Source organism: Eupeodes corollae, chromosome 1 (assembly GCF_945859685.1).
Source record: "Eupeodes corollae chromosome 1, idEupCoro1.1, whole genome shotgun sequence".
NCBI classification, from domain to species: Eukaryota; Metazoa; Arthropoda; class Insecta; order Diptera; family Syrphidae; genus Eupeodes; species Eupeodes corollae.
Window position 1 is genome coordinate 185,230,863 of NC_079147.1, and position 13,305 is coordinate 185,244,167.

At 35.1% G+C, this 13,305-nt stretch overlaps 2 protein-coding genes across 2 annotated transcripts; both read right to left on the reverse strand.

Annotated features, from left to right (window-relative positions):
• Positions 1-1,540: 1,540 nt before the first annotated feature.
• On the reverse strand, positions 1,541-2,959 carry LOC129947676 (uncharacterized). Its single transcript, XM_056058325.1, has 2 exons — positions 1,901-2,959; positions 1,541-1,807 (listed from the first exon to the last, which is right to left on the reverse strand). Exons 1-2 carry the CDS (start codon positions 2,957-2,959, stop codon positions 1,541-1,543), a joined length of 1,326 nt encoding a protein of 441 aa, XP_055914300.1.
• A 140-nt stretch (positions 2,960-3,099) lies between these two features.
• Positions 3,100-12,942, reverse strand: LOC129947677 (uncharacterized). Its single transcript, XM_056058340.1, has 2 exons — positions 12,807-12,942; positions 3,100-5,693 (listed from the first exon to the last, which is right to left on the reverse strand). The coding sequence occupies exons 1-2, from the start codon at positions 12,940-12,942 to the stop codon at positions 3,100-3,102; spliced, it is 2,730 nt and encodes a 909-aa protein (XP_055914315.1).
• Positions 12,943-13,305: the final 363 nt, after the last annotated feature.

Here is a 13,305-nt window from a genome sequence, read left to right on the forward strand (position 1 = left end):
TCTACAAAAAAACAAATCATATCAATTTGGAAAGAATTGTAAGGTAATCTAATTTCTCTACTTGTAAAATTTGACTGAATAGCCAACAAAACTCCTCCTCCTCTAGTTTGACCAGTTTGACGATCTTTGCGAAAAACGTTGTAATCGGAAGGGAAATATTCACCAAAGTTATCATTTAACCAAGTTTCAGTTAATGCTATAATGCCGTATGGACAGTCCTGAGCAGCAATAAAGAAATCATGCGATTTAGTTCTCATACCGCTCGCATTATGATTAAAGATGGAAAAACACTTGTTGAAGCTAAAAATTGGAAGATCATATTGACGTTGGATTTTGTTTTTGGCCTAGTCCGTTTTTTGGATGGTTCAAAAAAATATTAACTCTTACACCAGTTGGCCATAAAACTGATTTAAGAACAGCATCGAAAGATCTTGCAGACTGGAATAATATTAAATTTAGCATATACAATTACATGCTTAACTTCTTTTTGCAGTGTGAAGCAAATACATATTTAATTTAATACATACAAAACATGTAATGATGAAAGTATGACAATTAAATTTTAATGAAAAGAAAAGAGATCATTATATAATTAGCTTTGCAGTCTGCACATATAGTCTGCAAATCTAGTCTGCATACTTAGTCTGCACATTTGACAGTTCGTGTTTGACAGTTTATTAGATTTCGGCTTGTTTCTTTCACGCGTTAATTAATAGTGATTTTAAATTTAGATTTTTGTTTTGTTTTTAATTTAGTTATATAAATCAAAATATCTCATATAGAAGAGCAAGGTAAAAATTCGCTTGACTGGTTGTTGAGATTGTTAAACCTTGTGTTTCAATTTCTTAAAAGGCATCTCAGCATCTCAGTCCAACGAATGTTTTTCCCGCCTTCATCATTGGTGTCAAATGTGCAGATAAAGTTTTTAAATTCTTTGAGTTAAATAAATTAAATAAATAAATGTATATAATTTTGAGATACGAATCAAACAAAAGTGATTTTAAGATATAAATAACAAGATATAATAACAAAAAATATGTTGGGAAGCAACATGCTCCCGCCCAAAGTGTTTGCTCCCGCCCAAAGTATTTGGATGCTGTTGGTGACTTCTGCATGACGTCCAGAATCTCCTTGTTTTTGTTGGATTTATCTCAGTACAATATTCATCGGATTTATCATGAAAATTATAGAAAAGAAGGAAACAAGGTTAGTTAGTTCTTAGACCCAATAAAACGACAAGGATAATTATAATTGAATATAGTTATCTGTTTGGCTTGAGTGATATTCATAGAGTTGAGGTTAAGATTTTATTCGACGTTATTGATATAAACAGAAGTGTATTGCAGGTTTGTTTTGATATGGGCATTATAACGTTGTATTATAAATAGGTAATTGATATGGGCTTTAGAATTAAATTTGATTTTTTTTTTAAAGTTCATGAATTGTATTGAGAATTAAAAGTGACTTTAATTCCTGCTCCACTGTAGTGTTTATTTCATATATACATATGTACATATTCAGGTATAGTTTCTATTGCTTTTTATGTATTCGGATTCGACGGATTTGTTACCGGCAAAGGGGATAATTTTGTTATCGGCCGTTTGAACGTTGAATTTTGTGTTTTGATGGTAGCGACGCGCGTTAGACCATCAGTTCCCGGATGTAATTCGATAACCCGCGCTAGTAACCATAATGAGGGTGGCAAGTTGTCGTCCTTTACTATGACAATGTCTCCAACATTGATGTTTGGTTTTTGTTGTAACCATTTTGGTCGTTGTTGAAGCAAGTGAAGATAGCTTGTGCTCCACTGCTTCCAAAAATCTTGTGTAATTTTTTGTATATATTTATATTTATCAAGGTTATTTAAATTTTTGACTGTATGATTTCTGTCAGGCAATACATTGAGTGGACCTCCAATAAGGAAGTGTCCTGGTGTCAAGACATTGAGATCATTTGGATCAGATGTCATTGGACAAAGAGGTCGTGAGTTAAGGCACCCCTCAATTTGAGTTAGTAATGTAGAGTATTCTTCAAAAGTCAACTTCGCAGTGCCAATTGTTCTTTTAAGGTGATGTTTAATGGATTTCACCCCTGCCTCCCATAGTCCACCAAAATGAGGGGATAGTGGAGGATTAAAATGCCAAGTGGTATAGAGCGTGGCCAGAGTTTTTGAAACTGTGGATGACCATTCAGAAGTTATGAATTTACTGTCTCTTTTGAGATCATTGCTTGCACCCTTGAAGTTAGTTCCGCAATCACTAAATAAGTTGTTGCATATTCCGCGCCTGGCTACGAATCTCCTATAAGCAGCTATGAAGGTTGCTGCGGTCAAATCACTGACCAGTTCGAGATGTAAGGCCTTTGTAGATAGGCATACGAATACGGCGATGTACCCTTTTGAGAATCTGTTACACCTACCCTTCCACATTTTAATCTCAACAGGTCCAGCATAGTCCACACCAGTGTTTGTAAAGGGTCTTGTGATTATAACACGTTCAGTTGGAAGGCTTCCCATTAGTTGGTTTTGCATTATAGCATCATGTCTATGACACCTTACACATTTGTGTATTGTAAATTTTACTAGTCGTTTAAGGTTGGTTATCCAATAATAGTTTCGAATATCTGCCATCATGAGTTGCTGTCCACCATGTAGAGTACGTTGATGAGCATCGCATGCAATTAGTTTTGAAAAGTGATGTTGATCCTTGAGGATGATTGGATGCCGCTGACTGTAAGGTAAATAGGAGTTTTGAAGTCGACCACCTACACGTAAGATACCGTTTTTATCAAGGAAGGGATTTAAGTTCAAAATTCCACTTCCTTTAGGGATAGCTCTTGATTCATTTAATGCCTTTATTTCTTCATAAAATAGTTCGTTTTGTACTAATTTGGTAATTGTTGTTCTAGATACATTTAGTTCTTCAATTTTAAGTGGATTGTTCTCTAATCCTAATTTCATTTTTGAATTTAATTTTGATCTTAAGTTAGATATGTATCTTTGCCATATTGCAACGATGCGAATCAATCTTCTTAAATCGGAGACTCTCCTTAAAAATTCGTTTTCTGTTGTAACACAGTAAGCTGCAACACAAGAAAAGTTTAATAGTGTTGCAAAATTCTTATTGTATAATGTTTTTGTATTGATTTTGCTTTCCTTTTTAGTTTCTTGTTGTGTTTCAAAAGTAGTTTTTGATGAATAATCTTGCGGATTAAAGTTTCATTGTTAATGAGCTCTTCAGTTGTTAATCCTCGCGAACCAAAATCTGCAGGATTCTGTTTTGTGTTTACATGATACCAGGATTCGATGTTAGTTAAACTTTGAATTTCGCTTATTCGATTAGCAACGAAGGTGGTGCGCGTGGTTGGGCTTCCTTTTATCCATGCTAAAGTAATCATAGAGTCGGTCCATGCATATGTTTTAATGTTTTCAAATTGCATGGCTTTAATAATTCTGAATATTAGTTTAGACAGGAGTAATGCTGCACAAAGTTCAAGGCGTGGTAAAGAAATGCATTTTACTGGAGCAACTCTTGTTTTAGATGCTATTAAGTGTATTTTTTCAATGTTATTTTGTATGACACGTATATAGATGACTGCTGCATAAGCTTTTTCTGAAGCATCGCTAAAGCCATGCAGCTCCACCTCGGACGAGATTTCATAATCAATCCAACGTGGTATTTGTATTTGTGAAATTTTTGGCAGGGTACTGCGAAGATCTGTCCAAGACTTTTCTATATCTTGTGGTAAAGGTGTATCCCAAGCCAAATTTCTAGTCCAAAGTTGTTGGAGTATAAGTTTTGCCTTGACAATGCAAGGAGAAATCAATCCCAATGGATCGAACAGGCGAGCGATATCGGCTAAAACTGATCGCTTTGATAATTTTGAAGTTTCAGGTAAGTTTATTTTAAAGCTAAAGTAGTCCATACTAGGATGCCATTGAATCCCCAATGTTTTTATGGCATCTGTTGATTTTAAATCAAGAGGAAGATTAATCTCTCTATAATTTTCAGGAATTCCCTCCATAACTCTTTGTGAGTTGCTTGCCCATTTTCTGAGAGGAAACCCTGCTGCTTGTAAATTTGAAACGATATCCTTTTGCAATCTAATGGCTTCAACTTCATTATCTGATCCATATATAAGATCATCGACAAAAAAACCATCCATGATTGCCTTTGCTACATGAGGATAATTATATTCAATATCTTCAGCTAACCTTTGTAATGTTCGTACAGCTAAGAAGGGAGCAGAAGCAGTTCCAAAGGTAACTGTATTTAAACAATAACATTTTATGGATTCATTTGGGGATGATCTCCATAAGATCATTTGATATGGTGTGTCTTCTTGAGCCACCCAAATTTGACGATACATTTTGCTTATATCTGCAACAAGAGCAATTTTAAATTTCCTCCATCTTGCCACCAGATCAATTATATCGAGTTGGAGGCGTGGGCCTACCATAAGACATTCATTTAATGAAAGTCCATTTGATGATTTGCAAGAACCATCAAATACTACCCGTAGTTTGGTTGTAGTACTTGATTCTTTCAGAACCGCATGATGTGGAAGATAATAAAAATAGTTTGGACCTAGTTCATCCTCAACTTTCACTTCTTTCATGTGACCTAAGGTAAGGTACTCATTCATGCAATCTACATAAAGTTTTTTAAAGTTACTATCTGCTTTCATTCGTTTTTCAATTTGTAGAAATCTTGCTAATGCAGCTCGTTTGGAATTACCTAAGACTGGCCTTTTGTTGTTTTTGAATGGAAGGTGTACCTCATATCTACCATCTAATCTTCTCTTGCATGTATCCTTAAAATGTTTTTCGCACATAATCTCATCTTCAGTCCATTTTCTCTCATCAAGATTTTCTTCAATTTCCCAAAACTTAGCAAGTTGGACATCCAATTGTGTATGATGACTTTGGATAGTTATTGGAATTTTTTGTGTGTGAATGTTTCCAGTTAAGATCCACCCTAATTCGGTCAACTGGGCTACAGGTGTTCCTGTACTTCCCTTGACTACGCCATCCAAAATTATTGTCGAATACACATCGGCACCTATTAAAAGATCAACCTTTCGGGGTGTATTGTAAGTTGGATCAGCAAGTAACAGGTTTGATACATGATTGAAGTTAGATGCATCAAATTTCTGAGTGGGCAATGTAGTGGTTAAGTTATTGAATACTAGAGCCCTAACATCTACAGAGAAATCAGAATCATGTACTGAGAATAACTTAAAATTGACTTCATATTTTGATGTACCAGTTTCAGTATTTCCTAGTCCTTTAACAATCGCATGTGTTTTATGTTTTTTAAGTTTTAAGATCTGAGCTGCATCTTCGGTTATGAATGTAGCTTGAGATCCTGGGTCTATAAGAGCCCTTAAAATAAGTTGAGCTCCATTTGGTTTGAAAACTTTAACAAGGGCAGTAGCCAATAAGGATTGTGATTGCATTTGATTTAAATGCGTTTTATAGTTTATTGGCTCTGTATTAGAGCAGTGTGGTTGAGGTTCATTATTTGAGGATTGTACATTTTGTTTCGACTGAGATGCATTTGCTTGGTATGTGTTTAATGATTTAGTTGGTTGATAATTATTTTGAGACTCAATATGTAATAAGGTATGATGTTTGAGTCCGCACTTGTAGCATCGATTTGTGCTGCTGCACACTGAAGCATGATGATCATAGCCTAAGCAGTTAGAGCAAATTGAATGTTTTTTCACGACATCTGTACGAGTTTTAACATCCAAATTTAAAAACTTTCTGCAATGACGTGTGCTATGAGGCATTTTACAAATGCGACAATTGAAATTTGTATTTTTATTTCCCGGCTGGGTATGGTGCGATAATTGAACGTTTTTTCGAAAAAAATTGGTTGGTGGAAGGTTTCTTTGATTTTCATTCATGTCTAGAATATTTTCTAGAGAGTTAAATCGACCTTCTATAAATGCTAGAAAGGTTTTCCAGTCAGGCAAACTTTTTGTTGCACCTAGCTTGTTTTCCCAATCTTTTTGGGTTTGGTATGGTAATTTTTGAAATACTATGAAAATTAAAATAGCATCCCACATATCTACCGCAATTCCTAAGTTGGCAAGAGCATGTACACATTCGACACTTTTATCGTGAAGCGATTTTAAAGAGTCTGCAGATTCGATATTTAGTTTTTTTTGTTCCAACAAATTTTTGATTTGCGTATTTACAAGTTTTCGTTTATTTTGAAACCTATCAGTAATGATCTGCCAAGCAGAGTCATAGCTTTTCGTTTCTATGGGTAGATGTTGTATCAGACGAGCAGCATCACCCGTTAAAGATGTTTTTAAATACTGTAATTTTTGAATATCAGAAAGTTCTTCATTTTTATTTATTAAATTATCGAAAAGATTGAAAAATTCTATCCAATCTTCAAATTTACCCGAAAAAGGCTCTATTTTGATGCGTGATAAGCGCACATCTGAATTATATGATTTTGAGTTATTTAAATTGCTATTAGTACAGTTCAAGGCACTTGAATCTAAAGAGATTGTTGCTTTTTCTGCCAATAGCTTATCTCTATCATCGTTTATGGTACCGATATATTTGTAATATATATACTTAATTTTTAAAAAAATTTCATCAGCAAAATATGCTTCTTTAGAAGTATCGGACGTACTATTCACTATAACCGCGTGGTCTTTCTTGGCTCGTGAAAAAATGTCCTCAACTTCTTTCATACACGCGTTCACGTACCCCTTTGATTTTCGCGACGCGATTTCTTTTAAATAGTTTTCGTAACCACTGGATAATTCAGATAAAGTTAAACTTTGTCCTTCTATTAATTTTGTTAATTTAGACATATTTTTTTTTTTAATTAAAGATTCTGATTGTGATATGATTTTCGATTTAAGTTTAAAATTCTTGATTTAAATTTTATTTGAAATAAATTTAATATAAACACATGAGAATTATATTAAGTTCTTAAATATGTGTTATAATATGTAAATTGTATGGTATTGGAGAAACAGTTTACCTTAATGCCATATACTTAATAGTTTTGTTAATGATAGCAGTAAGCAGTTCTCGGATGAAGATACAGCTAGTACGGTGCTCCTTACTGTCTCTTGATTCACGCTCTGATGAGGTAGCAGTAAGTAGTTCTCGGGTGAAGATACAGCTAGTACGGTGCTCCTTAACTGTCCCTTGGTTTACGGTCTGATGAGGTAGTTTTGGTGAACAAAGATGCTTCCTTGACGTTCTGATGCTTTTTGATTCTGACCATAAATCGATGCTATCCTGGTTCTTTTTGATCTTATTGGCAATTTTATTGCAAACTTCCACTCACGTTGATTAAATTTACTTTTAAGTTATAAGTTCTTAATTATTTTGACTTCAACAGTTAAAACTTTAAGCTTTAAACTTTAAAATTTAAACTTCTAAAACAAATGTTCTTAGGTGCATTTAAATTATTCGAAGGCTCGAAGGACCATGTTTAAATTATTCGAAGGCTCGAAGGACCATGTTTCGCGGCAAAGGTATAACCAACGAAATAATATTATTTTATTTTAAGTTTTAATAAAATACGGATTTTTGTTTCACGTTATAAAAATGACTTGTTTATTTTAAATTGCAAGGAAGAATGAAAATATTACAAGTGTATGAAAACTTTACACCTCGCTATTGAAAGTTATATGAAAGTCAGCTGTGATATATAAATAATTACATAAGTATTTCAAAGGTTATTGACATTTCATAAATTTCTTGCAGACTGGAATAATATTAAATTTAGCATATACAATTACATGCTTAACTTCTTTTTGCAGTGTGAAGCAAATACATATTTAATTTAATACATACAAAACATGTAATGATGAAAGTATGACAATTAAATTTTAATGAAAAGAAAAGAGATCATTATATAATTAGCTTTGCAGTCTGCACATATAGTCTGCAAATCTAGTCTGCATACTTAGTCTGCACATTTGACAGTTCGTGTTTGACAGTTTATTAGATTTCGGCTTGTTTCTTTCACGCGTTAATTAATAGTGATTTTAAATTTAGATTTTTGTTTTGTTTTTAATTTAGTTATATAAATCAAAATATCTCATATAGAAGAGCAAGGTAAAAATTCGCTTGACTGGTTGTTGAGATTGTTAAACCTTGTGTTTCAATTTCTTAAAAGGCATCTCAGCATCTCAGTCCAACGAATGTTTTTCCCGCCTTCATCATTGGTGTCAAATGTGCAGATAAAGTTTTTAAATTCTTTGAGTTAAATAAATTAAATAAATAAATGTATATAATTTTGAGATACGAATCAAACAAAAGTGATTTTAAGATATAAATAACAAGATATAATAACAAAAAATATGTTGGGAAGCAACACTATTCATGCGACACAAAGAAAAACCGGTACTTTTTATGAAATTCTGCGGAAAAACCGCCATTAAACTTGTATTTATCAACTTAATACAACATACTTTTTGCAATTCATTGAAATATGTGCGTCATTTACATTTGGTTTTTTCCAAAAAACCTAAGGGTTTTTAAAAATAACGTCAAATAAAAAATGAAAAAGCTTGTCACGATTTTTTAAGAAATTTGGAAAACCTCTTAAATCAAACAAAAAATCCTTCTAGACCTAATTGTTCGAATCCAAACTCAAAAATAGTGCTCTATGCTAAAAATCAAATTAGGATCCATTAGCTCTTTAACAATTCACTGTGAACTCTTGGAAGATAATTTGGTTTTTGGGCAACAACATGTAGGTTGTGGGCGTGTGAGTGTCTATTTCCCCTACTTTTTTTTGACGATGTTAGTTTGAACGCAATGGTTTCCCTTTAATAATCAAGATTTTTTTCCTTAACAAAAATGACAAAAAGTAAAGATCTAAAGCCCGTTTGGCTCCTAATTAACGGACTTTTAAGTTTCAATAATAATATGACCACCAAAAACTAACGCTAAAGAGAAATTAAATATAAAACTACCTCCCATAACCAAAACCTTATGAAACCAATTAGGTATGAGAGTCCTTTTTTGATAAAAACCAAGAAGGACTTAAATAGGAAAAGAAGAAGAGAAAGAGTAGTAGATGTATTCAAAGAGATAAACAACAAAATAATTAAAATAAATCTAACCCTAAAAAAATTAATAAAAATTAAGCACCACCCCTTTTTTGTTTTGGGTTGCTATACAAAAGTAGAGGTACATATCTTTCCTATAGGCAGTAGGCACCAACCCAACCAACAGAAGCGCCCATTAGATTCGAGGATATTCTACCTTGAAATCACAACCATCCCATATTCTTATATATATTCTTGTGTACCATACTTAGTACATTTTTTCCTCTGAAGTAACCTTCATTTTTCATCTAAGATTTTTATATATATTTTTTCCTTTCGTTCATAACAAACAAGAATTCCTTCTTCCATCCAAAGATATGGGGATAGGAAGGTAGTACATCCATATACCTATAAAGATCTCTTGAGTTAGTATAGGATATCAAAAAGACTTTCGAAGCAAAAGAGAACAACAACAACAACCAAAAAAATGAAGGAAGTTCTATTCTTGAAGCCTCGTAGGTAGGGTAGGTACATACCTATACGTATAGTTAAAGCAATACTTATACCTATAGATAAAGAGGACATTAGAAAAGACTCATTAAGGACGAACGAACAGTGAAAGCGTCGTCGTCGTCATTTTACCTACATAAACCTATCTTCCTACCGATACCCATACCGACGACCGACCTACCTAAAAAAAAGAAAACGTCCAAAAAGATATTGGCAACCCCAAGAGGAATTTGAATTTTACTTTGTCTGTTTTCTTGACTGCTTTCTCCCGTTCCGTCCCATTATCCCCTCTATAAAACTCAAACTCATATTTTCCACTCCTTTTTTTTCCTCCTAAACGATCTCATCACCGGCACAACGCGGAGGACCAAGAAAGTGCCAGTTGACAGTAAAGAAAAAATAAAACAAAAAGAAAAGAACCAAATCTAAATACCAAACCAACCCTGCTGCTGTGTTTTGAGCTCTCCCTATACAAGGGGAAAATGTGCTCAGAAAGGACATGACTTAATTGCTTCTCCCGTTTAATTTTTTCCTTTTTTTTTCTTTTTGTTATCCTACTTTAGGACTCCTTTGGGACTCAAAGGATACGCTACGCTTTTCTTCTTTGGTAAATTACGTAACAGAGAATGTGAAAAATAAACATGCAAACGACAATCAACACGTTATTCGCTTGAGTTTTCACATTGTTTGTCGTCGTTGGTTCGCTCGTTCGGTCGGTCGTATGGGTAAAGGGTAGGTATAGAATATAAAGAGAAAGGTTTTAGTTATTAATCTCTTCAAATCGCACACGTGTCCTTGAAGGAGGGTTTATTTTTTTAATCGAAGATGAAGATCTGATCTGGATGAAGAAGACTATAACTCGAATTGAATCGAATTGAATTTCCACGCTCAACTCCGTTCGCTTGAAGGAAAAGCCGAAATAGGCTTCAAAACTTGTTCCTATTTGAGAGAAAAATAAAATGCGTGTTGAATTTTTCCCGCATATGAAGAGCAAACATAATAATTTTCCTATGTTCCGATCGATTTTCATTCGTCCTTTTTTTTTGCGTAGGCGTTTAAGAGGAGGGGACTAAAAACTTTTGCAGAGAGAGATAATAATTAGAATGCAGTGCCTATATGCATCCAACTACATCTATCCATATCTTCAGTGTTGTTGGGGATGGGGTCGGTTGATGCAAGGTGAAGGATGTTCGTGGTGTATTTTTAATGCTAAAAGGGTTGCATGGTGTCTCACCCTGTAAATTTTTGTAATTAGTGTACCTATACCTGTCTATAGCACGGAGTGTGTCCTGTTTTTTATGCACTCTGGCGGAACGGATCTTTTTTGTTGCTATATTATGTTATTGTTATTCCATCACTCCCCATCTCAAGCCCCCATCGTCAAATACTGATGTTCCGTACGTATATCGTCCTTATTATTGGCAACGCACAAATAATTATCTCACATATACTCACATCGCAGGAAGGACACGATATACCACCAACTAGTATCGTCGTCGTCGACGTCGTCATCGTCATCGCCGTATGTGATATAATGGTGGGCGTGTGTGTGCGTGCGTATAAAATTATTGGGGTAGGACTGCTGTGATATAGCGAGCGTGCTACTGATGCAACATAGTGATGAGATGCTAGCAAAAAAACAAAACACATCACACACAACAACAAAAAAAGAATAAATAAAAAGAACCCCAAACCAAAAGAGCGTAGGTAGGTATGGGTCTAGGGACGATAGAGGGTAGACGGTAGGTAGGGTATGGGAAATAAATAATCAACCAGGATATTCTGCAAATTGTTGAATTCAGATTTGGGAAGAAGGAGTTTAAAAATATGCTCCAACCAACACATCACGACAACAAAACACACATCAGCCCATCAGCCCTTAAGCACCCAACCACCCAGCCCTTTTTCCTTATTCATCAGCAACGCCACAACAACAAACTCATTTCGCTCCCTCTACCGCTGCCTCGAGCATCATCAACATCATCATCACACACAATTCGAGTCGGGAAACGCAGGATACTGGATTGCTTTATGCATACTTCACAATTGATTTATTTGCGAATTGAATTGTTCCTCTTCGTCCTTTTTGTGTGTAAGTCGTTCTGCGTTTTCTTTTTTTTACTCGCACTGGTATTTTTGTCTGTTTTTCGAAAATATATCCCTGCTTTTTTTTCTGTGCGTATGCAACGCGCTTTGGGGCCCTCATTTGCCATACATCCTACTTGATTATGTTGCACATTGCATATTATTATTGTCCTGTGTGCAGTATGCATCCATCTCCCTATCATCCCCAATCCCATGCTCTTGCCTCATCATAGAGGATAACAGAATGAGAGTCAGTCCATGCAGAGTAATTACAGGGTTACACATTGTGTGTGTAGAGTCTTTTGCTTTTTTCGTGCACTGCACACGTATTATCAATTTTTTTGTTGTATTTCGTTCGCATTTTGTTAGCGAGAAGAGCCATTTACGCAAAAAATGCTGTGATATCCTGCGGACACTGTACTCAAACCAGTACCTACAATCTACATACATACACACACATTCACACACGCATTAAATTCACATCCTTGTGCGTGGTTACGTGGGAAAAATTCAAAAATGCTATGCGATTGCCACCCAACAACCAACAAGAATAACCAACAACATCAGGCACGCACGCACACATAGCGAAGGTTTTGTTTTTTTCGTTTGTTTTTTTTGTTGGTTATTATAGCGCGTCCTTTTTCGTCCTTTTTTTAAATAAGGACCTTTAATTGGGTTAGTAATTGAAATTCATTGCGGGCGGACGTAGGATGGAATGTGAGTGTGTGTTGTTTTTTTGTATTTTCTTGTGTGTCGTATGTGTGGTGACGATGTAGTACGGGTTGGGGGTACTGAAGGGTGTCCTGTGGTTGGGACATTAAATAAATATGTGGGCTAGATATAGAGTTTACTCATCCCTATTTTGAATTTTTTTTCTTATACCTAGGTTGTTGGAGTTTTATTTTATGTATTTGAGCACTAACATCCGCAGGACGATATTATGCGAGGGGTATGACTATGAGAGGAGGCAAACGCGCGTACGCACATTTAAATAATTAGTGTTTCCCATTGTTAGCTGATGGCATAGCAAAGAGACATAGGGACAGAGAGGATACAGGATGAGTGTGCATGGACTGTGCATAGTGTGTTTGGAGCTTGAATAAAAGTATGGAAGTGGAATCAGAACCGTAACGGTTGGTGGTAAAGTGACAAGAAATCAATGGAATGAGTTCTACTGCTGCTGGATACTGGATATGCTGATGCTTTTTCTGATGCTGATGCACTGCTGCTGCGTTTCGGATGCAACGCGGCGGTGGCTGCAGCGGCAGCGGCAGTGTCGGCGGCCATGGAGAAGGGGCTTATGTATTTCATTTTAATTTTTTTGCGTTGAAATTCCTGTTATTTTTTGTGCATATCAACGAAAAGAAGTAAGGAAGAAAGGTTTGAGTTGAGTGAAAAAGTGGGGGGGGGGGTATAGTATAGTCAAATAGTAGGTAGGTAGGTATAGTTTGATGGATATATGTGGTTGAGAAGGGGTATGATGCGGTTGTTGTGTTATACAAAAGGACTGTGTGCAATGGTGGGTGGCATGAATTTGTACACTTTGATCGATTAAAGGGTGGTCACTTGGAATGGGTCCTTTAGGCAATGCGGGACATCGGAATTCAACAAAAATTGGGTTTGGTATTTTATTTTATTTAACAATTTTTTTTTGTGTGATTGTTTTTCGTTGTT

What these genes read in the sequence shown, in the direction of transcription:
- LOC129947676 (XM_056058325.1), bottom strand. Translation starts at nt 2,959, where the DNA reads ATGAAATTAGGATTAGAGAACAATCCACTTAAAATTGAAGAACTAAAT. An exon ending in TTATTGGAGGTCCACTCAAT is followed by an intron (nt 1,808 to 1,900) that starts GTATTGCCTGAC and finishes TTTTGGAAGCAG; the next exon opens with TGGAGCACAAGCTATCTTCA.
- LOC129947677 (XM_056058340.1), bottom strand. Translation starts at nt 12,942, where the DNA reads ATGAAATACATAAGCCCCTTCTCCATGGCCGCCGACACTGCCGCTGCC. An exon ending in ATATCCAGTATCCAGCAGCA is followed by an intron (nt 5,694 to 12,806) that starts GTAGAACTCATT and finishes CTAACTGCTTAG; the next exon opens with GCTATGATCATCATGCTTCA.